This window comes from Melospiza georgiana, chromosome 3, assembly GCF_028018845.1.
Source record: "Melospiza georgiana isolate bMelGeo1 chromosome 3, bMelGeo1.pri, whole genome shotgun sequence".
Classification (NCBI taxonomy): Eukaryota; Metazoa; Chordata; class Aves; order Passeriformes; family Passerellidae; genus Melospiza; species Melospiza georgiana.
In genome coordinates, this window is record NC_080432.1 from 53,116,052 (window position 1) to 53,141,484 (window position 25,433).

Here is a 25,433-nt window from a genome sequence, read left to right on the forward strand (position 1 = left end):
AGCAATTTTAAGTCTAATTCTTGAAAGTGGGCAATGGTCATTCAAGTGTGTTTGGAACTGAGCCATATTACTTGATTTGACTTTTTTTTTCCCTTTGGAATGCTTCTCCAAGTTGTTGCTATTAGCAAAATTCAGAGTTGGGACTAGATGGTGTTCAAGGTCCCTTGCAGCTCAAGCCATGCCGTGGTTCTAAGATGATATTTATTTAGATCATGCTTAGCTTGTATGTGTGAATAGCTGTATCATCTTCATAAACTGTCTTGGTTTGTATAAAAGAAACCTAACATTCTCACTTTGTTATAATGTTTCCAGGACAATGGGATGGGAAAAGTGATGCAGATACATGAAGAAATGTGTTGAAAACTGTTGTAAATTTAGTTACTACAGAGGCAGAAAGAGAAGCTAGATTTTTATAATGTATGCAATTCTCTAGGTTATCCTAATTTGGGATTTCACCCTATAAGGCATAGGGATAAGGGAGTTAATCACACTTGGAGTGTCATCTACCAGCACCATCACACCACCTCTGGTTTAACTCTTGCATGAGTTCTATGGTGCAGCAAAGATTGCCCCTTTTCTCTATTGGGGAGCTGCATACAGTTGGAACAGTTATGTATCTTCCTAGAAAAATTGAATAATTCTCATATTTGGGGTTTTGTTTGTTTCAGAAATACTTCTGTATCAAATGTACACGAGACTGCCTCACTTCAGTAAGTAGGTAACCTTAGTTCCAAATGTGAGGAATCAAAGTGCTGAGGGGGTGGAATGGACCTTAAGGATCACCTGGTTACAACCCCACCTGCCATGGGGGGGGCCCCTCCAACTAGACCAGGTTGGGTTATCCAGTCTGGCCTTGGACCCTGCCAGGGTCAGGGCACCCACAGCCTCCCCTGGAAACCTGTTCCAGTGTCTCACCACCCCCACAATAAAGAACCTTCTTCCTAATATCTAATCTTTCCCCTCTTTCAGTTTAACTCCTTGTCCCATCACTGGAGTTCTTGTCAGACTCCTTTTCTAGCTTCCCTGTAGGCCCCTTTCAGATATTGGAAGGCTGCTTGAGATTTCCACACAACCTTGTCTTCCAGGCTGAACAGCCCTGGCTTTTTCCCCAGCAATTTCCTTTTTCCACATGTGTAACTTTCTGGTGTTCTAACATCTTGTAAGCTGTTAATTAAGGCAAGCATATATGTTTTATTAACATTTTTGAAGTGAATACTGAATAGAAAGAAATTCAAAATCCCCAAATGCTTTGCAATAGTAGTTAAAAAAATTAAATCTATTTGAATGAGTTACTCTAAGTATCTAATCATAGAGAAAGTTTGTGTCTCACTGTGGAGAGTAATAAAAAATGCACAGAACAAATTATACGGTGTTAACTAAGACTATATAAAATGTGCCTGTGCTTTTGCTTGGAGTTTGGGTTTTTTGTTTCATACGTTTTTGTTTCTATACAAATAAGCTTGTAGGAATAAGTCTGGAAAAGTTCACTGTCCTCAGTGGTAGAGAAACACACATGCTGTAGTCAGGATGCATACTGCACTAGGAGACAGCATTGGTTGTTATTTAAAAGGAAAAGAAGCTAGAGACTTCTTAGATTTGTAAATTCTTTTCCACTTCTGCATGATCCTGTCTTTGCTTCCTGACAGAATTTTTGTTTTGGGTCATCTTCTCCTATTCTTGTGTCATACTCCTGCACTAATGAGAGGGTGGACCTCATTGGTATAACTTTTCAGCTGTGTTAATTCTGATTATTTGCTGCAGAGATTGTTTGGCTAATATTAGCAGTTAAAGCCTAAATTGTTTCACTGTGAGTCAGAGTGTACTTGAAATCTTGTACAGTAGTATCATTTATGCCTTCATTAACTATGTTTTAATATCTGAGTAAGCCAAACCAAGTTACTGAATGCTTTTGTAATCTGAACCTGTTTAAACTCGAAATAGTCCTGTTCACGGTTAATCATCTGCGTTAATGTTTGCATTGTAACTTGTCCTTGCTCTGTGTGCCACTCAACTGACAGGCCCTTGATAAGGATAAAATTAAGGGTATTTGATACAATTGTGTTTCAGAGCAAGAAAATGCCTGAAAGTAAGCAACCATTTAATTTTCTGATAGTTTCTTGCAATGTAGAGATGACAAATGAAAGGTGGGAATTTAAGTGAAGTTAACGAAACATACAAGCCGTGTCACTGGCTGCAAAACTAACTACTGGGCAGGGGTGCAGAACTTGGTTAAAAGTGAGAGTTCATGCACAGTACACTGGCAAACATTCTTCTGGCAGCTCCTGATTAACAGAGCTGTAGAGACCAGTTTTGTTAACTAATGTTGTATGATGAAAACAGTAATTTGTTCTCTTCTAGAAGAAATCTGTAGAGTAGAGCCGGTGGCACTTTTTAAAACACAGCTCTTTGGTAACCAAATGTGCTATTTGAAGGTGAAATGAGCATTTTTATAAGTAGACTCCCTGAGCAGAGTTACTTTCCTGGCTTGGGAAATACTTCTCACTTTCTTGTTCTATATTTTAAAGAAGTATATAATAATAGTCTATGCAAATAAAAAAGTATATTTTTTGTGTCTTTGAAACATATTACAAAAAAGCCAGTTGCAAGAATAAAATTGCAGTATAAAATTTACTTCAATGTATTGAAAGAATTAGATTGTATTTTCAAAATAAAAGCATTTCAAGCATTTTTTTTTCATGAAGTTGTAGAATATTCTAGAGGATTGGAATTTAAATAGTGAACAAATTTTACTTAGGAAAAAAAAAAAACAAGAATTGCATTGCTTTAATAAAAATGCATCTGATCTGGGCTTGATTATTGTAAAAATCTGCTCCTTGAGATGACTTTCTTCTTGAAACAAGCATGAAAATTTTCAGTGCTTATTTTTGTAAACCTTACTGATGATGAAGAGGGGGTAGCATGTGGGACAGGGAGTAATGGCACGTCTGAGTTCACCAGTTCTTGATCACAGCTTAAAAACGGATGGCTACTGGAACTACCATTTCTGACTTTGATGTTGCCAATGACTCCATCTACGTTTGTTAGTATGGATTGGTCCGAGGAGAACAGCTTACAAAATGGACATCTACATCCTTACAGAGAAAATTATGCTTTCTCTTTTCTGTCATTCAGAAGAACTTCTGAAAAATTTGGCTTTGGGGAAAAGATGTGTTTGCTGGCTTTGAACTATTCCAAGGGTAGGGCATCCACCACCTTGCTGGGCAACCTCAGAGTAAAGAATTTCTTCATAATAACTAATATAAACATACTCTTTCTCAGTTTAAAACCATTCCCCTTAGTCCTGTCCATTAAGTGCCCTTGTAAAAAGTCCCTCTCCATGTTTCTTGTAGCCCCCTTTAGGTACTGTAAGGCTGCTATAAAAATGCTTCCCTAAAGTCTTCAGTTCTCCAGGCTGAAAAACCCCAATGTCTCAGCTGTCATAGGAGAGGTGCTCCAGCCTTCTGATAATTCCTCTCCTGATCTCTCTTTTATCTTGGTCTATCCCACTTCCCTTTTGTTCCTGCTTTCTGAGTTTGTTTTCTTCTGATGTTCTGTTGCTTTGTGGTGTTCTCAAAATCAAGCTGTTTGCTGTGGTTAGTTTGTGATTATTATTATTATTAATAATAATAATATTTCCACCCACTCCTGCCCTCCTGTGCCTCACATGCCCTATAGCAACTATAGGTTAGCAACAAATGTGTATTGATGGTAATGAATCACTTCCCTTGTTCCACTCAGGTGCCTGTCTAGAGCTTCAGGACTGAACTGCTTTCAAAAGTAACATGTAGAACCCATGGAAATCTCACTGGTTTGAGGATGTAAGGAGGGTGGGGAATATTGAATTTTTTTTTGTTCAAAACCACTTCTTCTGAGTTTTTGCCTTAAATTTCTGTATCTCTTGAGTTTTCTGATCTTTCATTGTTTTTTGGTTATATAATCTTTCTTGAAGGATGAACTTCTATGTTAAAAGAAGTATTATTTCAGGCATACAGGTCATTTTATCTATATTAAAAGTGAAATCATTATGCAGTTCACTAACTACAAAAGTGTTCTGCAAAAGAAAACTTCTCAGATGCCAGGGAATAGTCAAGTAGTGGAACGGGTTGCACAGGGAGGTTGTGCAGTTTCTGTCCATGGAGATTTCTAAGAGCAGGCTGGAGAAAGCTGCAAAAGAGCCTGGGAAGACCTCAGAAATGACCTTTCTTTCACTAGTAGTTAGGATTGGAAACTCCTGAAGTTCCTTTCTCCCTGAATTATCCTGTAACCTTAGATGGTTCCATGGTGTACATACCCATTCCAGTTTATTTCCAATTGTGATGGATTGCATTGCATTATTAATTACTCTTCTTATGTGTAGTAGAACCACTTATATAGGCTTTACTGTCTCTGTTGTCTGCCAGTTGGGCTTGTACCTGAAGAGAAATTTACAAATGTTATGCTACCACTTAGAGTACTTTATTTAGCTTTTTTCATCCCTTTATTAGTCATGGTTCTTGTTGAGACACATGTTGGTACATCTCAGTATTGGGAGCTCTCCTGTTGGTTGGAGGTCATGCCTAAATTAAGGGTATCTGCCTGCCTGCCTGCTGTAACAATTAGTGTTTTCTGTAGCTGAACAGTCTCGGAAAATTAGCCTGTCCTCTACAGATGTTCAAATATGTTCCTTTGATTAAAGATGTTAAAATATGATCTTTTGATTTGGAATAGACATCAGGAGATTTCTGCTCCAGCCTTCTGCTTGAAGAAGTGTCAGTCCTGATGCTCCTGAGGGCTTTTCTCATAAGGTATTGAAAACCCCCTAAGGACCAGTAACTGCAGGAGCTCTGGGCACTCTCCTTCATTGGCTTGACTGTCCTAAGGATGAAAAAAGTTTTCTGTATAGTCAGTTTCAAGGCTGCTTTTGTTTCAACTTAACGTCCAGTGTTTGTCCTCCCACCATGCCCTGATGATCACTGTTTCATTGCCTTCTTGGCCTCTTTGCAGATCCTCTGAGCTGCTCTGTAGGTCTCCCCAAAGCCAGCTCTTCTCCAGGAGCCAGAAACTCAGCTCCTTCTGTCTTCCCTCCTAAGATGGTTCTTCAGCCTCCTAAACATTCTGTAGCTCTCTGCTGAACTTCAGCTGATTTCTGTTCTTCCTGTACTGACAGCACAAAAACAGAGTGTTGGGTAGAGCAATACAATTGTTTTACTAGACCTAAAGCTTCTATTACTCGTGTTAATGCAGCTAAGCATGATGTTGACTTTGCTGCCAGGCCATGCATCTGAATCATCTTCAGCTTGCTGTTCACCAAGATCCTCAGGTTTTCTTTAGCAGAGCTTCTTCCCAGCCAGTCTTTTCTTGAGTCTGTGTTGTTGCAAGATATTTTACCTTTCATATTTGTCAGGACTTCTGCCCTTGTTGAATTCTGTTGAACTGAAAATCTACTCAAAACCTCAAGCAAAAAACAAAGCAAAAATACCCCACCTAAACCCCCACTTTGAAGAATTTCCTTTGGCAAAGCCTTTAGGCATGTGCTTGAAAGCTTTGAGTATTGAAATGCTTAGATTCTTCTTGAAATTGAGCACAGCATTCTTCTACCCATCCTGCACAACCTTTGAGACTGAAAATACCTTAATGTTTCAGGATCACTTCATACATGACCTAATCAAACTATGTTCTGTCAATGTATCCTGTGTGAGGGATTGCCTAGGGGAGATCGGGTGAGGTCCTAGTGCTGCAGGACTGGAAGTGTTTGCAAGTTGTGTAAATTGCACACAGTTTTGCTCCCATTTTCTGTTCCAGTGCTTCTTCCTTCTCCAGGTGAAACACCTGTATTAGTTACTGGAATGGATAGTTGCAGTGAATGAACTGTGCTGGATTATTTTTGTTGATATGTGTTTTTTGGGAATAAAGATTTGCTTTCACTCCTGATTATTGTTAGTGTATAAAACTGTATTTGTACAGTATGGTGTACTGACTAGTTCAATTACTCATTCTCAGCATCATGTTCTTTGTTTTGAGTTCTGCTATTGTGATATTGGTATCTGTGCGATGCTGAAAAATAGGCCATGCTGGTAGTGTACCATTTTTGATAAAAGAAATGCTGAAGTTTGAAAGCAGACTATGATCTTGCCTGGCCACAGATATTTGTAACAACTTTGTTACTTCAATGGAGCATTTTTACTGTTAAAATTAAAGTTGCTGTTTTGAAACCTGGGTAGCATTAGACTGTTAATACTGCAAATGTTCTTAGGCCAGTTTTAATATAATAGGCATTTTAAACTGAAATAAACCAAATAAGAAACATCTCAGAAACTCAGCATTGAATTGTATATGTTGATATTAAGTTTAAAGAAGCTTTAAGTCACCTTTTCTGCATGTTGTGTTTGAATCTTTTTTTATGCAATCTTGCTAGCCATTCTTAAGTAGCTGAACTACTACTTTAGCTGTTAATCCCTACATCCAGATGCTTGTTCTAGGATTTCCTTCCAAAAAACCATGTTTTAAAAGGTTTATTTTGCACCCTGGGAAGTCATTACATCAGGACTGGTTTGCCTCAGAAGTTCAGAGATCAGAATTGTGAGTTCCTGAAGAAAAATACCCTTCTGATGGTCTCCTTTCATAAGTGGAATGTGCTCAGCTGAAGACAGTCATTGCAGTGAGTGGGGGGAGACTGCCTAGGTTATGACAACATGAAGTCTTAGGGGTGAACAAACTCTGGAAGGGAGCTGTTGAGTTGGATTCTCTAATATCTGTAATCATCTGCTCTCTTAGTTCTAGAAATGAAGCTGCTACCTAGAGTAAGCAATGTACAAATACAGAATTGCACTGTTTATTCCAGACTAGGGTGGGTAGGAAGGGCGAGGAAGAAAGTAGTAATGTGAAGGATGCCTATGTGATGATTAAGTATTCAGCTCTTCAGTTGTCTTTTTGTTGTTTCTATCTCCTCCCAGCTCCACACACCCAGTCTTGTAACTGATGATGTGACTGACCTGCCCTCTGAAACTTCCTCACTCTTCTGTGAGCAGGCGGTGGCAACCTTTTGTGAAACAAAGAGCAAGGCACTGCGAAATGAGGGGGCAGTATTAGTCTGCTTGCTGACCTACCAGACTAGATTTGTTCTGATGCTAAAATGAGAAGTGAGCAAGCAATTCTTGACTGCTTCAAATTTTGGGAACTTAATCAATTGAATTAATCCCATACTTGCCTTTCAACCCTTCATCAAGACTAAAAATGAGGCTAGATTTCTGCATTACCTTATATTGCAACAGAATGATAATTTAAGATGTCTTATATAATTTTAAAGAAGTAATGATATATTAGTGTTTACGACTGGGAAAAGAGCTGCCTTTCTACTTTTTGAGAATCATATTTTTTCATAAAACATGAGTAGTCTTGCACAGAACACTTACTCTAATGAGAGACTCAACTCCAAAATATTTGAGAGGTTATGATAACAATTATAATTCAAACTATTTTTTTGAACTGGGGTATGTGTATCTCGACTATTGTTTGAAAAACTGTTGGTGGTTTCTGACTGAATTCCTTCTGACAGAAAATCGCTGGAGTTGGTCTTTATGCTACTACCACAAGATACCTTTCTCTAGATTATTTCTGCTGTTATGAAGAGAACTGCAAAGGAAATGAGGAGCTTCCTGTGTAATCAACTGGTCAGCTGCTGTTTCCTCTATCGGGAATAGTGTTGGCGATTACTCACAGTCGCTGTGTTTGCATTGTTGTCCTGAGCATGGAATAAGAGACTGTGAAGCAGTAGAAAAAAAGGGAAATACAGTGGCCCTGCACTTATGGAATACTGCAGTTACAGAAAGAAAGTAGCTTTTTACACCCATAGTTCAGCTTTTGAGTGCTTCTCTGTTTTAATGAATGGTGGCACAATAAAACGTTACCTTTAGCAGATCTAAGTGAGCTTTTTAGACATGTGTAGCCCACCCTGTCTCTGAACTGACTTTGTTAATTGACTGCTTTTTAAACTCTCATTGCCTTTTAATAATTTTGTTTCCTCTCCTCCTCTGGCTTGTTTTGTTGGAATGGTGCTACTGTGGTCTCTGTAGGACTTGGGAGACTCTGTAAAAACTGCCAGTGTTTGTGTGTGGACAACATCTGATGCAGCAGTGTTTTGTGGAAGATCTCTTGGCATTGCTGAGTAATTCCTGTACCATTTGTGTCATTCCTGCTTGAGCTGAACCCTTGCCTTTTTATGCTCAGGACATGTAAAGAAAAATTGGAGGCTAGAGTTAGCTGGTGATTTGAGCTCTAATGCACTTTGCACTTGGTGGCTCCTGATGTTTTGGAGAAAATACTATTTACAATAGAAAATAATGCCACATTGGTCTTTGATACCTTTAGTTACTTTTAGTTGAAACAGTAGAGAACTATGTATATTTATTTGTGTGTAGTGCTACTCATAGGTGAGAGTTGCTATGTCCTCTAGTACTAGAACAAAACCATGGCTAAAGTTCTGCTCAGTTAAATGGTTTAATAATTGAATTACAGTCTGATTTTATTTTAATAGCCTTTTTTAGGTCTATTATAGTGAATTTCAAATACTGTATTACTTTCATAATGTTCTGTTTGTTCATCCTTAGGCAAGTGAAACAGATGTTTAGACAGGGATGATGAAATTTCTGCATTCCCACAGATAACCAGTTTATTTCCACTTGGAAGCCAGCCTCTATCATATCTCTATCAAACCTCATGATTGGTTGGATTTCTGGGTCTGCAGAAGCATTCCTTGCCTCTGTAAACTAGTGCTGTTAGTTTTATTTTGGGTGCCAAAGCTACCCAAGAGAAAAGTTCGTGGGTGAGGTTTCACACTTATAGCTGAAGTTGGTAAAATGGCTTTCTAGCTGCAAGAGAGTGCTCCCTTCACCCCTTCTTCAATTGAGCAGGTTTGTTTGGGTTTTTTATGCCTTCTTTATGCTGGCTTTTGGTTTTATGTGACTCCATGGTGAAGTTCTTAGGGAAGCTGGGAGACTAGGATTAGTTCTTGTTGGGCTTTTCTCTCTGAACTGGCTCATTAGAGTTCACCTAAATGCCTGTGTTGAAACAATTATAGTGACACACAGCTGGAGTGGGGGTAGAAAAGGATGAGGAAAGCCCCTTCCAATGTAACTGTTAGTTGCCATTGGATTAGTTTAATGTCATATTTTCCCTTGCTGCCACAAGCAGGATTTACAGAGTAATTTTGCTCTTGAGATAGCCATCCAGTAATCAACAGTCAGGGACTTTTTGGGGAATTTATTTCTACGTCTATGTGACTAATGCCCTTCCGTGTTCTGTAATAATAATAATAATAATATGGAAGATACATAAAAGAAGAAAGTATTCATGTATAGAGATTTTGTTAGATAAGCCTGTTTAGAGAGTAGGACCTTTCAGCCAATGAACTTGCTTCCAGTCTGGCAAAACAGACGCTGTTGTAGATTGGGAGCAAATGTGGAATCCCATTGGGGAAAAGGAAGTTGGTGGTAATTGGAATGTAAAATCCTTCTTCAGTGAGATGGGCGCCAGCTCAAGTACAAAACATTAAAGTGTATTGTTGTCTTGATAGCTACATGGTATCTTCTCTTTCAAATCTAAAAGTAAACAGAGCATTGAGGGAGTAAAATCAGAAGCAAGGTAATGTTTTTGGTCGTGCAGGTGCCTTAGGAATAAACCTTTTTATATGCTGGGGAGTGCTTTGAGCTAGCTTTTGTGATGGAATGGAGGATTTTGTAGTATGAGAACAGTCAAAAGAAAACATCACAAAACAGGGAGTACAAAACCACTGTCAGTATGAAGATGTTGTATATGGTGTTTCTGCAGAGAAAGCCCTTTTTTAGCTGTCAGCGGTTGTTTTTAAATGCAACTAACTGAGGCTGAATGTCATTCACGAAGCACAGTGCTTGATGAAATTGTTGCCAAAGATTATACAACAGGTTTAAGTAGGATTTGCAGAGAGAAGGCTATCAACAGATGAATTTTACCAAACTATTAGAATTACTGGATAGATTTTTCACAAACTGTCTGTGGCCTTGGTAGTCCAACATGAAGATAACCAATATTAAGATAACTAATGACGTTAAAAAACTGCTTTGTAAGTTTTAAGAAATTACCTGATTCCTTTAAATATAAAAATGAGGCTTCCTGGAGGAGTTTTTGAGTGACCGAATTAAAAAAAAAAAACCCAAACAAACAAAACCACAACTCTCTGGGGGACATGCTCCCGTTTGGAAGCTGTAATGTCAACCCTGTATTTTCTTTTTAGTATTCAAGTTAATGCTTTCTAATGTTGAAAACTGTGTGGCAATTTCATGTGTTAATTTGAAATGTGTTTGGTTGTAGTGAATGAATATGTTTTTTTTCTGAATGTGTGTGTAGTAGAAGTAACCAGAAGGATGTCTTGGTTCATGTATGTGTATGTTTACCCTAGGCAAAGCTGCATATAAAAGCAGAGAGGTTGTGTGTCTTTGGCTATGACACAGATCATCTCAATAATTTCAGTCATCAGTGCAGATTTTCATTTTGGGGTTTTTTTCAGAGCTGTTTTTGTAGCCATACTCCATAGTCTGAAGTATGGCTGATTTGCCCTTAAAAAGCAAAGGGGAAAGTATTTCAGGTAGGGAAGATAAACAGTAGTAGTTCAAAAAGAGATCCTTTGCCCCATTTCTCTAGAATTTGTTACAGTAAAATTGCATTTAGGGGTATATTTTGATGTTATGATATTACTTAAAACCTGATTGACTAACGTAATTCATTTGGGAAATAACTTTTTGAAGTCTACTCAGAGGTTGTATTTAAATCAGAATGTTAAGTTTTGAGGTTTGGGGTATTTTTATTTTTTTTTCATGCACATTCTGGGCCGCAGTTTGTCTGCTTCAGGAGAATCAGGTGCTTGTTTTTTGTGTTAGGCTTGTTAGCATTCCTGCTTCAAACTCCTGACTAATTAGCCTGGTTGCCAAAGCTCCTCCATCAGTGTATCAGATAGCACCAGCGTTTTTCTAGTTCAGACAGTGTAGCTGGATGTCTTAACCCTGTATGGTGCTGATTCCAGTTCATCCCACAGGAATGAGAAGCCAGGGTAACACAATCAAGTTTATCATTACTGAGTAGAACTTGGCTCAAACTTTACTGGCTGTGTCAGCATAGATACATGGCATGACCCTTGTTGCATCATGTAAAATTGATCCTGTTTTTATAGTTTCCTTTGATAGCCTCATCATACTAAAGCCTGATCCTGAAATAGTAAAAATGCAGTGCTAATTACAAGAAATTAATCCAGACAGTGGTTCATTTAAAGGATTGTTGGTGTCGGGGTTTTTTTGTCCTGTAGTGAGAGTTTGTTTATATTATTTCCTATATAAATACAGAGGTTATACTGAAAGCAAATAAATATGAATGTTTTGTCAAGTGAATGTGAGGTGGTTGAAGTGGGCATGGTTTCTGAGCTGCTCTACGTATTAGCTGGTGACAGCTTATCAATGGGCACCAGCTCGTCAAATCTGGGTTTTATTTGGTCTGTTGGTTCTTTGATTGAATCTTCAGCCTATGTCAGGAGTGTGAAGTTGCCACTGTAAGAGGTCAGAAACAGACAAGAAATTTGATTTAGTTTGTACTAACTAGTATATGTACTTCTGGACACTAGAGAATCTGTACGGGAGGGAAATGTTAAGAATAATTTTATTTGTGCCATCTACAATAAAACTGTGATCAGCTTTCAGAAGACGGCCACAAGAAACCAGGCTTCATGAGTTTGATTGCTGGTGGAAATGTTTTTTTTCTGTAGTGCAGCTTTCTGCTGTAAGTAGATTGACATTTCTGTTAGAAATACTGAGTTTTCACTCAAAAAGAAGTATCTTTTCAGCTTTTAGTAGTTTCACAGATGAATTTGCCAACTACTTGTATTGTTATTTTTTATGGGTTTAAGACTGTTCCTAAGATATTCCAGTATCAGAGTTTTATTACAGAGGAAAAACTGTAATCTTTTTAAGCTTAGAGAAATTATCATGTAACTCTGGAATCTAACAGTTTGTGTGCCTGTTATAGAAATAGCCTTAAGATTACAATATTCTAAATTTTACTTTGTGACTGTAGAAAATAATTTATCTAAATGCCATGTGATTGTGGACTAAGTCTTTAAAATATTTGAGAGATTTGCCATTCCTGTAACAAACTACAGTTTCCACTCAGCTCATCAGGACTGCCAGTCTCTCTGTGCTGGGCTGCTGCATTCCTGCTGCCTTCTTTGGTCTGGTGCTTATCTGGCTGTGTCAAGGCTCACAGCCGAGCCAGCGTAGCCTGAGACAAAAGCAGTAAGAGCCCGCTGGCTTATCGTGCTGCAGGCAGGTACGTGCTGGGGCTGGGGCAGAAGTGGGAATGAAGTGTCCAGCTTGGCAGAGGTTGCTGTTTCGTGGTTCCTTCAAACTGACACAAGGTGCCAGCAGGAGAGTTTGCCCCAGCTGCTGGCTCTGACGATTTCCTGCACACTGAATGAAGGGAAGGGAAATATCTTCCGAGTTAACCTGATTCATGTTGCTGTACAGCTGCAGGATGGTGGTGCCTGGCATAAGAGAGGAGGTGGGAATGAGTGTGTCAGTATGAGGAAGTGCTTTCTGCAGCACTGGAGTTTCTGTTGCTGACTGTGTGTCTGCACTTTTAATGTTAACGTGAGTAAGGGCAGTCTTTTTTGTGGCCTGATTGATGTCTGAAGATATTTTAAATACAGGGATTGCAGCTCTGCAAGTAGCAATGACAGTGAAAAATCAGACTTTCTAGTGCCTGAGCTTTCATTCTCACCCTTCAATTTTCCTGTTGTATTTTGGTTTGAGGTGGATGTAATAACCTGTTTCTTTTCCTCTAAATGGAACTGTTCAAAAGGAGGAACAGTTTTTAACACAGTAAATAGTATGGAGAACTCTGATTTATTTCAGTGGGTTTTGAGGATGCATCTGAAAAGTGTTACAGGGGATTGTCCGTACTTTTAATTCTTCTCTGAGTTTTCTGGTGTTGCTCCTTAGCAATTGTCTTAGTTGCACAACAGGTTGTAAATAAATAGTAGAAAGGTAAGCAATATTTTATTTGAGGCCCATTGCTCTTTGTTATTTTTCCTCTTTTAAATATGTCATGTTAGTTCAAAAGAGGCTTTGTTTGGTTTTGACTTGCTTTTTACCTGGTTTCAGGTATGATTGAGCTCTGCCTGTACCTCTCTCCTGTTGTTGGAGACCTTCAGGGTGTTTTGATACATCAGATATACACCAATCACTTTTCTGTTTCCTTAATGTCACATCACTGCCTTCAAACAATTTTCCTAATCATAATAATAATAATAATAATAAAAGCTTTCTTAACAAGCTTTTGTGGGGTATATTTTTTTTCAGAGTATGTGTTGACAGTTGCTGCAAGGCCCTCAGTATAAGGGTATTGGGAGAGTCTCTATATGATACCAGCATTAATATAGTTTGTAACTGGTGGTATGTTTTAACTTGAGGATATGATTTAAATCTTCTGTAGCTTTATTGTTATTTTGAATGTAATCAGGCTGATGAATGATTAAATAGTTACCAAGCTGTTGGTAGTGCTTATTGTTGAAAGCATTTTTTGTTTGATTTCTTCAGTTGGCTGCAGGTTTCATTTTGTACAAAGAACAGATATGGATGTGCTCTGGTTGGTTGTGTAAATGCTGTCCACCGCAGCTTAACAAAGCACACCCTGCAGGGGGCAGGCAGCAGCTGTGTTGCAAGTGCTGTGCTGATTTTGCTGATCAGTACTGCTGGTTTGAAAATTAAGGATTGGGAGGTAATGTCTGTCATGCTTTTGAGGAGTGCCCTTGGCAAATTTTTAAATTTTTAATGAAAAGTTGCTTTTCGACTCATAAATCTTATGTGAAGACAGTTCATGTTGCTTGTGTAATAATATCTTTTGTAAAAGGCTATGAAAACTTTGGTGTATTCAGAATGAAGTAGGGTTGATGGCACCACAGAATGTGGCTCTGGTAAAAGACTACTCTGAAAACAACAGGTTTTGTTTTATTTTTAAGTCAGTAGGAGTCGCTTCATCTACCTGGTGTAGATGGAAACTTAGTTTTTTGATCTGTGAGATGTAAGTTAACAGGAAAATATTGAAGATTACAATAGTGTTTGTTTAATCCCAAGAGTTTTTGTGTTAATTAGTCTTGCTGTTGGGGACAGATAAGCAACAGGAAGCAGGGACAATGCATATAATGTATACAGTAAAATATCTACATCTGTGATAATTCAGGGTTCATATGGGCATTAAAGCTGCATTTAAATTTAGGAAATTTAGTTGGATGTGATAATTATAGACTTGAATTTTGGCCTTAGTTTAAGATTTTGTACTGTTTGTTATACAGTGTAGTGGCTTTTGCCTTAACTTCATTGCATTACATTTATATTGTGAAAGTGTTTGTAGTATCTCTTATCTTTTGGTTTTGAGGTTTTGTTTCAAAATGTAGTAGGGTTGGTTCATAAGATGCAATTTTCCTCAGGAAAATAAAGAGGAGGTTTCACTTAGTTATGATCTTCGTGTTGTGGGTTATTGGTAATTCTCTTTGACAGAAAGGTCAGCTGTTGGTCCTGCTTCTGTGAACATTACAGTGTCTAAAGTGTGGCAGAATGAGTCATTCTGTAGTGGCAAGTCTTTGTTGATCCAGGTGTCAGAGGTGTGGAAGAGGAAGTAAAGCTGATGAAAATTATTTTTTTATAGGAGCTGTTTTTTCATCTGTATTGTCCTTCCTTTCTTCTGTTAGATTAAAGGTAGTCTTTTATCATGAAGCTGCACTTTTTGAACTTAACTCAAAAACTGTAACTTAACAAGAGCATCGTGTTTCTTTTTTACACAAGAAACAGTTTATAACAGTTAGCAGGATTTAAAAAAAAACCACCCCAACTATTTGAAATTCCTTTTTAATAGTATTGTCTGTCCTCAAGTTTCAAGTTGGGTCATTATTGGAATTGAGTGCTAGAATTGGGAATGAGTGCTAGAAACCTCACCCTCATGTAATTTCACAGTGCTTATTGCCTTACTGATTTCAATGGGTTTTAAAATATCATAGAACTTTTTTTTAAATATTCTTGTACTCATTAGAATTCCACATTGTTGCGTACATATGGCTTTTGGAGAGGCAAAGGAAGCAATTCCATTTTACTTTGTAGACTGACAACAGGTCAGATACAAAGGCATTATATGAATGTTTCAGAATATTCTGCAGTGATAATACTGTTGCTATGCTGACCTGTTATATCAGTATTGTGACCCGAATTCATTTGAAAGCAACTTGTATGTGCTTTAATTCTACTTTCTGCACTGTGGATTTGGTTTATTGTTATTTATATTCTATTAGCAAAACTCCTGAGCAGCAAGCACATGTACCTGAATAGTAATTGCAGCTTAGTTCTCTGTAGATTTTTGCTTGCAGAATTTGAATGGGGCACGAAGAAAGATGTGATGTTCTTAGTGCTGGATTTCGGTATTTTCTAGATGCAGTCATGCAGAATGTGCTTGCGAGGCAAACAATGTTATCAATGCAGCTGAAAGAGATCAAAGCCTCTTGGAGGGGGTGCAGATGAGGATTTCTGAAGGGAAGCTTGTATATTCTCTGCTGCTCCAGAGACTGAATAGTTCACAGAATGGGTAGTGTGTAGTACTCTTTAAGTATTGAAGTATGTAGTGTTTTGTGATGCATACAGGTGGGATAGGAGTTTTAACAGCCTATAGGTATTCTTTGCTGGCTTGTGGGAGTAGTAGTTAATTCATTGGTGTGCCCTACACATTGTGATAAATACTCTCATTATCTCTGACACTTTAAAGCAGGGGTTTCCTTTCTCATGTGAGCATGGCTGTAGATTATGGCTCCTGGATATTACTGTTTTGTTTGCAGAAGCTTCTCAGATTCTTCAGGAAGTTCACGTTTCCCTGCTGCAAGTCCCACTGTGTCACATTGCAGGCTTTTTCTGAGCTTCATGTACAGTGCAGTTCAGTCTTTTTATCTCTTACTACTTGTTTTCCATATACCTTCTTGACTACTATATTCATGTGTAAAAAGCGTGGGATGATTGGCAGGAGAGGTTTGGACGTGATTTTTTTTTTTTTTTTTTTTTTTTTTTTTTTTTTTTTTTTGGTGGGGATTTTCTTTGTTTTGGATTGCCAAAGTATTAAACACCTTTGCCTTCCATAATTATTAACACTTTTCACATGTATATATAACCACTCTTTGTAATTGGAGAGGGGAGCTTGAGATGCTCTTCCCTCCATCCTTTACTTACTTGGATTTCTCTGTAGCATAACTTCAAATGAGTGATCTTGATTATTACTCATTAAAGTAATAATGCTTTACTGCTTTAAAGCAGAAATCCACCCTTGACAGTAAGTAACTGGGAACTAGATTTAAAGATCAAACTGTTTTGAGAAACCAGAGTCACTTTTGTGAAGCCTCATGGAAAAAGTTGAAGGGAATTTATATGATAACTTATGCCTCACATCTTCAGTTTTAAGTGTGACTTGGGTGCTCTGTGTGACTGACTTCATTATGTATTAAAGTTTGTTTGCTTCCTGCTTTTGTAGTGCTCCTTTTCATTTAATGACGGTCTGAGGTCCTCAAGGGGAATGTCAGGAGAGTGATAGCATGGAGAAGGCAGATGTTTTCTAAGAATGTTTAATGGAAGTTTTTCACAAGATTTTGTAGAATTATGAAGTAGTTTCACTTTATGAAAGTGTTTCAGGTGTTTCATTCTGATGCTTTTGTGCGTTTGTATTTTTGTTTTCTGAAGACACATTTTTGGAACATTTGTTCCATTGGTTTTAAAGCAGTTGCTGCCTGTCATTGACTTTATGCAAAAAGTCATAACTGGACATTTGAAATGCTTCTATGAACTCTTTCCTTTGTGCCTAATGAAGAGGAGGTGCAGCTTACTTTTGTTTGTAAAACAGGAAAACAGTGGTTAACTGGAAACTATTATGTAAGTTGAAACCTTTTGAGTAGGATATGTTTTGGAAACTACCATAACTTCATTTGATACTAATAAAAAGGAATAATTGTGCTTTGTATTTGAGGAAAGTTGCCTTTATTATTTGAAAGGCCTAAAAAGCTGACTTTCGCTGTGTGATCTCCAAAATATGTTTTGCGGACTAGATGATCAGAATTAAAATTTTGTGAAAATTGACTGTACTTGTGTGGCTGAAGACTGGTCTGTATCCTTGCATTCCTGCATGATCCTTGAACTTGTACTGCAGATACACAAAATACCAAATGTGATCGATATTAGATTGCTTAAATTGCTTATCATGCATATAAACTCCTGAGAGGAATTTAGGAGTGTTTATACACTTAAGTAATCAGTCACTCTTAAAATCCAGAAAATATTTTCATTTCTTTTTGATAAAGGACAGTTCTTATCTTTGGAGAAAGATAGATAGTTTCAAGAGATCTGTAAGTGTTTTGGGGAGATTCCTTCACCTACAAGAATATATCAGGGAATAATAGATACAGAAGTATCTACCTGGTTTAGGACAAGGAATTCTTGTTCTTCAGCCTCTTTCCCTGACGCAGAAACTGCAGTGAATGTGCCTAGCATTCTTGACAGAGAAATTCAGTTGTGAATGAGTTTGAGGATGAAACACAAAACTCTGAAAAATAAATACTTTAATGCAGAATTAGAGTGGAGAGTGGAAATTTAAGTGCAGTGCCTGCCTTGTTGTCTGAGTGTGAGTGGTGGCATCCGTTTCTGTGCAGTTGGGATTTATCTGCTAAGCATGTGGCTGCAAACTTAAATGTGGCTTGAACTGCAGCTATACACACACACACACAAACACTACATCAAAAAAATGATGAAGACTAGAAGGGATCTTTCTGGTTTTTTTGGTCTCCTATTTCCTGATTTTTTTGAAATGTGAAACCAATTACTTCCATGTCATCAAATACTTTTATTTAAATCTATAATAATCCAAGCAATGCCCCAAGGTACAGTTTGGAATGTAATGGAAATTAAACATTAAAATGACTTTTATATGGAGAAGTGATAGAAGATTGTGATGCTGTTGTGCAGTCTTTTGTTTTTAGCAGAAAACTTTGGAAAAAGTAGAGGGGAGGGGAGGGGACAAGGACATGGTTTGTGGAGACACAGCTTGAGAAGCTGCTGTAGAAGAGATTGGGGGATAATGGACAGTCAGTGGTCACTGCACTCAGTTGTTTTTATATCCAGGTTGTCAAATGCCAATATTAGGAAAACACATTACTTCATTTTGGAAAATGAAAACAAAACTTGCTTATACAGACATTGTATCTTGAGAATTCAGAATACACTTTTGTCTCATCTGCTTTGTTAGTACCTGGAAGCAGAAATAAGTTGTAACTTGCAATATTATTGATATTACTAATATTAACAACAACAACAAACAACATGGTAGTTTAGAAAGCTTCCTGGATTGTTTCTTACATCTTCTCTGAATGGACCTTTGCTCTTCAGTCTGTACTGTGTTGTTAAATTATCTGCAGATTAAAAGCATGGCTACTTGGCAGTAGAATGTGTCCTCAGTAAAATAATCTGCTCTCCCTAAAAAAAACCAAACAAACAAAACAAAAACAAAAAAACCCCAAACAAACAAAAAAAAAAACCTTTGAAAAAAAGCTACTTGAATCTTGTCTCATTATGTACTCACACAGTACATACTGCATGGAAAAGATTAGGAATGTGCTCATTTTTCTCTTTTAAAATTCTTGCTTCAGCAGGACCTTGAGATGGTGGTGGGGTGAGATGGGGTCTCATTTAGAACATTTATTTCCCTTGTATAAAGGGAAATAAGTGTTCTAAGTGAGACATGATTGCTTCATGATACTTCTGCCGAAGGCTTATGTGTTGTCTTTTGCAACGATCAAACAAGTGGATTGAAACTTGAAATCGATTATAAAAATACTGTGGCTGTTTTGTGGAGCATCACGGTTAAGGAGTATTAGCAGGAGAGGCAACCATTTAAACCAAATCTATACAAAACTGTGCATGGAATGTGGCTTGGAATATTACCTGTGAGAATGCTCTGCTTTCTAGAGATCATGACATGCTTAGATTCTGGCAAAAAGTACAGAATTTCCCAAGCCAGTTGGAGATGCAGCATACCAGCCCTAGGAAGGCTTGGTGAAGCTAAAAGGGGCAAGTAAGTAGCCAAGTGCCTGTGCCTGCTGGGAGTTAAAGATGCTGTGCTGGAGGTACAGACCAAAAGCATGCCAGCTATCGAGGGAAGTGTGAAAGGAAGCTGGCATGACTGAACATCAGGCAAAGATAATTACTAGAAAGCTGAAGTAGTATCCAAATGAGGAAAAAAGCTGAAGTAGTATCCAAATGAGGAAAATTGTAAGGATGTAAAATCTGATAAGTAGAATATAAAAGCATGAGATAAAAAAATATAAAAAATTGAGGAATGCTTTCTAGTCAGCATTTGTTGAGAGAGAAAAAGGCAGGAAAGCAAGTTACTAGAACTAGAGAATCTTCATCCAATAACTGAAGGAAGTGAGGGATGAAGTAATTTTCTAAGTGGTCTGTAATGGCTCTGTTAGGTGGACACCTTGAGGTCGTTGGATGCAAATGCACTGTGAAACCAGTATTACAAAGGGTGTTCACTGATGTTCTGTGTGAGAAGAAACTGCATTAACCTACAGAATTCATGGACACGTGGTGTCTGTTATAACATCTTGTAGAAAGGTCAGCAGGACTTAGAAGAGAAGCTGTGCTTCAGACCTTTTGGAACTCATGGAAGGAGTTACCAAGAGTACCTGTAAGGGAAGCTCCAATTCACTATGATAGCTAGGATTTCCAGAAGTCATTTAGTAGCCTTCTGCATGAGAGGGGTAAGTCCTTGTATGGATAATTAGTTAATAATTCGATATATATAATTAAAGACAAGAAATGAAGTAGACAGGATGCTTTTGAGAGGTGAGTAGTAGCTGTTACAAAAATGTTCACAGCTGAAGAATTATACCCATGGTCGTATAAACTGCAGTTAAATTCAGAGTGTTTGTAGAGGTGGGAGCTAGCTGGAGGAATGTGGAAACTGTAACTTCTTGCAGGAAGGAACTCTGGAAGGAACACTGTATTACTAAGTACAATACATAGTTCTGTGGGAACAGCAGTGCAGGCTCTGAAAGATTAATTCTGTAAATTGTTCAGATAGCAACAGAGAATAAAACACAATTGGCCATTGTCAAGGTCCATAGTGCATTTCATTGGACTGCTGTGTTGGTGCAGGCTTGGGAATATCCTGAGCAGAACAGTTCTTATTTCTGCATGTATCTAGGTGACACAGATGTTTGTCTAAATGTAGATTATTTGACTTCTTAATTCCTTTTTAAATATTCTTATGTTTTCATTTCTTTTTGCAAAGGTCTTCTGAATGATAGAGTAGCTTCAGTAAATATCTTGATTCTTTGCTGTTCAAAGAAGCATTGTAATGCGTGTCCTGTGATCAGATGTAGTACTGGAAAGGGCTGTGCCTAGCATAAAATCTATCACTGTGCTCAACACCTAAGGATTTGCCTATTTCAAAGCCTCTGGAGAGTGAAGACAGGAGCAGTGATTATCAAACTGTAGAGAAAACTTGACAAAGTCAGCTGGAGACTTGAATATCCTTGATTTCCCTTGAGTGCAGGGCCCCATGATTGCTGGGATTTATGCAAGGGGCAAAAGTTGGCCAGGTGGACACCACTGGGGAACTAAAATTTGGATTTGGAGTTGTTGTTCAGAGTGGTAGTGGAGTAGCATAAGCAGACAGTATCCTCCTGAAGTTTGGTGTGCTGCAGTAGAGCATAGGCAATGGAAATCACTAGAGGATGTGAAATTACAATAGTTTGAACAAATTCCCTTTGCAGTTGTAGTGTAGCCACCTGGCTGACAGCTGCAGTCCCTTTCTTCACCTCGTGTTGGTGCTGAAGCTTTTTTCCCCCACTGAGTGCTTAGGGAGCTGTACCAAAGAATAACCTTTCTTAAAAGAAAAAGTAGAAGCAAGTCAAATGGTTTAGCTTCCTTAAAAGGCTGCTTCTGGGACAAACAGATGCCACCATGAGACAGGAGTGCCTGAAGGGGTGAAAACAGGAGAGAAAAGATGATCCTGTGAGTTCTGTGACAGCAAGCCGTTCTCATGAAGACATGCTGCTGTTCCTTGAGCATGCACTTTTACAGACTTGGGCTGCAGGGGCCTTTTCTCAGTCTTCAAGATGTCTCTAGGTTTTAGAAAAGAGGTTTTATTAATTCTCCTGAATATACCTGTAAATTTGAATACTTAAAAGATTCAAGTTCAGTATTTTCAATAATAGATAGTCCTTAATTTCTTTTTGCAGGATAGCTTTTCAAGTTTATAGTTTCCTGGTTTTTAAGTCTACTATTATGAAAATTTTGAAAACCAGTGTAATATTTGGAGGTCTGATATTTTCATAATAAATTTGTAACAAATAATAAAAGAACTCTGAACCTTATAAATGTTAGCCAGCACTCAGATTTATATTTTTATTTCTTTACAGGATCTCGAGTTTCATGGAGTAATGAGATTCTACTTTCAAGACAAAGCAGCTGGAAATTTTGCAACAAAATGTATCCGTGTCTCCAGTACAGCCACAACTCAAGATGTCATAGAAACTCTTGCAGAGAAGTTTCGACCAGACATGCGAATGTTGTCATCCCCTAAATACTCACTTTATGAAGTGCATGTCAGTGGAGGTTTGTATTTATTCATTAAGTCCTTCCTGCATCCTCACCACCATTATATCTACTCCCAGCCAAAGTATCTTTATATTTGCCCTCAGTTTCTGAACCACATGAGACTTGGGTTTTTTGTTCTTAAATATGTTGCTATTAATTGTTTTTGGGGAGTGGTTTTCAAAACCTGATTATACATACTAGGCCTGCAGTTAATGTAGGATTTGATTATGATTTTTAAAATGCTGTGATTGACATCCGGTTAGTGTGTTGACATTTGTGAGAGAGTTGCTATTTTTAGGATTAGTAGGTAAAGACTAAATTTATAATGGCAGACTAGGATTGTTAAATTGACCAGTTGAGAGTACACCTTCTGTTCTTTGACATTGTGGGCCTGTGATGGTAATCTTGTAACTCATGTTCTTCTACTGCTGAAATGGGGAAGTTCAGCTTAATATTGTTTGAAGCCACTGTGTTTCTTAAACAGATCCTCTGATGTTACCTGTGGAGAATTTGGATATCTCAATAGTCTTTGGTACTGCTAAAATTTGTCTGTTTCAGATCAGAAGGTGATAGTGTGGGTGGTGGTGGTGGGGACAGATAAAAGAGAAACTATCTTTTGGTTGTGGTTTTTTTTTTTTGTACTTAAAAAGTATACACAAGTGCTTGAACAACCTTAAATACTGCATTTGAACGACTGAAAAGAATTTTTTTTTTCTGCTTTAGATTTCTTTAAAAGTCTGTTAGTGCTGTACCTATAGTCAAAATGAAATTGTTTTCTTTGCGGAACAAGTTCCTGATTTTTAAAAGATGATTGAGGCATACAAGGTCAATAGGAGTGTTTCTTACTGAACAAAATAACCACAAAGACATCGTTGTTTTCCTGGGCATATGTACTGTCTCCTCCTTTTCAAAGGGAAAGTCAAATGGCAAGACTTCTTAAGTTTTTTAACCACTCTGTCAGTTGTTTTTTCATATACTTAAAATAGATGTAATACTCTAAATGAAATTTTGTCTTGGATCTGAATAATGTCGTGGGGGCTTTTGATTTGTTTTATTGTTTAAATTTTGTAATCTTGTTTATTTTTGTGCAGTCTTTTTAGGATAGTGTTTTTGGGCTGCAACCAGACTGTGGTCTACTTTAAAAAGTAAATTTAAAAGTAAATTTAAAACAAGAAAAATGAGTATTTACAAGGCCCAGGATGTTACAAAGTGCTAAGCATTTCAACTCTAAATCTGACTTCTCCTCCAGAGTGGTAATGTTGTGTTCCAAGACTTAGTTCTGACAAAGGAGTTATGTGTGACTACTTTATGGGGACATTTAGCTTATGTAGATAGATGGAACACTTGGGCTTGTTGCTGGAAAGGAGACATGCAATTAATTCTACATTCCCAAGCTTGCTTTCTGTCCCTGCACTTAAGAGGGAAACATCAACTGATGTGTTCTGTTAAGCAAACCTTTTGGTTTTATTGAAAGCTTAACTTACTTCAAACTATCTGTGCTCTTGAGATACCAAGTAATTGTTTCTGCTTTTCATTTTTTTGAAGAAGAAAGAAGATTAGATGTGGATGAGAAGCCTCTTGTTGTACAGTTAAACTGGAACAAAGATGATCGCGAGGGAAGGTTTGTCCTCAAGAATGAAAATGATACACTTCCTCCAAAGGTGAGTCTCTACAGAGCATGCTAGTGCTAACAGCAGTTTTGAAATCTCTGGGGTTTGGTTATATAGGAAAACATAACTTTCACTTTTCTAATTCCTGAAAACAACTGCTGCTCATGACCTTCAATATCTGGAGCAAGTATTTTTAAATACTTGAAGTGCATCTTTGCGACACAGCTCTTTTGTTATCTTTAGATGGCTGGTGATGCTGTGATCCATGTAGCTGTCTAGTACTGGAGCATGCCTAGAGAACTTAAAGCTTGCTTTGTTCTATTATGATGACTTGAAAAATGCCTCAAATAGTATATGGTGCTGCATACCAGGAGGTAATCCTGTCTCTTGCAAAGCTTTTAAAAAGGAGTGCCAGGGGGAGTTATAGAGCTAAAAATTATTACCTCCTTAGGTAACATTCTCTTTCTTGAAAAAAATGATGGAAGACTTTTTCCTTTTGTGCAGGGTTTTTTGATTTGGTTTGGTTTTGCTTTTTTGTTTTTTGATTATTTTTTTCTCTTACAAATGCAAAATGAATGAGTTGCCAACATCAGCTGTACAAAAATTTGCTTTCATATTAGCAATTTAAACATTAAATTAGATTAGATTAGATTAGGCTCCTGAAGTCATATAATTATATATATTATATGTAGCTTGTTTGCCTATAGCTATGGCAAACATGCTATTCAGTGTGCGCTATCTTAAGGCGAGTTTTTGATCTTGTGCTGAGCACTAAATTTCCTTTGCTTTTGGAACTAAAGCTTGTTAATTTTAGAAGTGCTTTGGGTATAGGGATGTGAGCCTGTACTGGGCATTTGACTACAGGATACATCCATGTTACAGGGCGGAAGGGAAAGTTAATGATGCCTTGCACTACATGTACCAGCCCTGCTATTCCTATTAATTGAATTAAGCGATTTGCAATCTTCCTTCTCTATGTTCTTTGCTTCCTGATAGAAATGAGAAAATCTGCATCTTCTTTCTCTCATGCTCTGTAGTCTTTACAGAAGGCAAATGAGCCTAGGATTGCAGGTATCATGTGTATGCAAGGAGCAGGAATTGAAGAACACAATGCTGGAATGACAGCTTGGAAAAATATACCACTGGGGAAAAGTCTTCTGTAATGTTTTTCCTTCTGCAGTTTATTCTTATCTGGTGCTCCAACACAGTTGCCTTGAAAGCAGATTAAGCACAGCACTGTTACAGAGTATTTTTACTCAGAAGCAAAAATTTCTTTTGCTGCTTCAGTTAATCTTTTGAGGCCAAGTAGATAGCAGGCATTATTTAAGTAAAAATCTGCAGTTCATTCACTTGGTTGGGTACAATTAGTTCGTACCTTCCTGGGAATGTGACATTATATTTGCCTTCTCTGTGTTTCCCTTGAGAGCATTAGTCCCATCACTGTGTAATGGAGTGTTGGCTTTGGGTCAGTGATACTGTGTCTTAAACAGGTTCATCTGCAAAGTTAAAATCAATGCTAACTTTTCTTTGGATTGAAATTGATGGAAGCTGTTTTAAACTCATTTATTTCAGAAAGCTCAGAGTAATGGGCCTGAAAAGCAAGAAAAAGAGGGAGTAATTCAGAATTTCAAACGAACTCTCTCAAAAAAAGAAAAAAAGGAAAAAAAGAGGCGTGAAAAAGAGGCATTGCGACAAGCATCAGATAAAGATGATAGACTTCTTCATGGGGATGATATGTAAGTGGCTTTAACTTATTTTTTAAAACTTAAATGATAGTTGTTTTTAAGTGCATTTGCAAAAGAAAGTGTGACATGCACACACATGCTAACTCAGCTTTCCCATGCTTTGCAGTATTGGAAATCAGAATAAAGTTAGTAAAGTAAATCACAATAAAGCTAGTTATATAAAGTTTCTTTAATGTCTTTCCTCCTGTCCCTGTGTTTAAGAGGTAGAAGACTTCTTGTTTTCTTTAAAAACAAGCAGCTAGTAGTCCTTAAATTTATATCAGGTGAGCATGGGTATACGAACAGCATTAACTATGTAGCAAAAGTATTAAAAGTGAAATTCATGTAGAAACCATCTTACAATAACTTAAATGAGCTCCTGTGTCTATGAATCCTGTTTCTTTTTTATCCTATGTGAAATA

At 37.6% G+C, this 25,433-nt stretch overlaps 1 protein-coding gene across 20 annotated transcripts in view; it reads left to right on the forward strand.

Annotated features, from left to right (window-relative positions):
• The window catches only part of AFDN (afadin, adherens junction formation factor), a 115,296-nt gene that overhangs the window by 12,402 nt on the left and 77,461 nt on the right, over positions 1-25,433 (forward strand). For 13 of the 20 annotated variants that reach the window (XM_058019398.1, XM_058019415.1, XM_058019401.1 and 10 more), the window contains exons 2-4: positions 21,500-21,695; positions 23,223-23,338; positions 24,860-25,023. In XM_058019398.1, coding sequence (XP_057875381.1) covers positions 21,500-21,695; positions 23,223-23,338; positions 24,860-25,023 — 476 coding nt within the window. The remainder of the gene's footprint in view (positions 1-21,499; positions 21,696-23,222; positions 23,339-24,859; positions 25,024-25,433) is intronic. The other 7 variants (XM_058019399.1, XM_058019405.1, XM_058019408.1 and 4 more) reach the window with 1 other exon arrangement.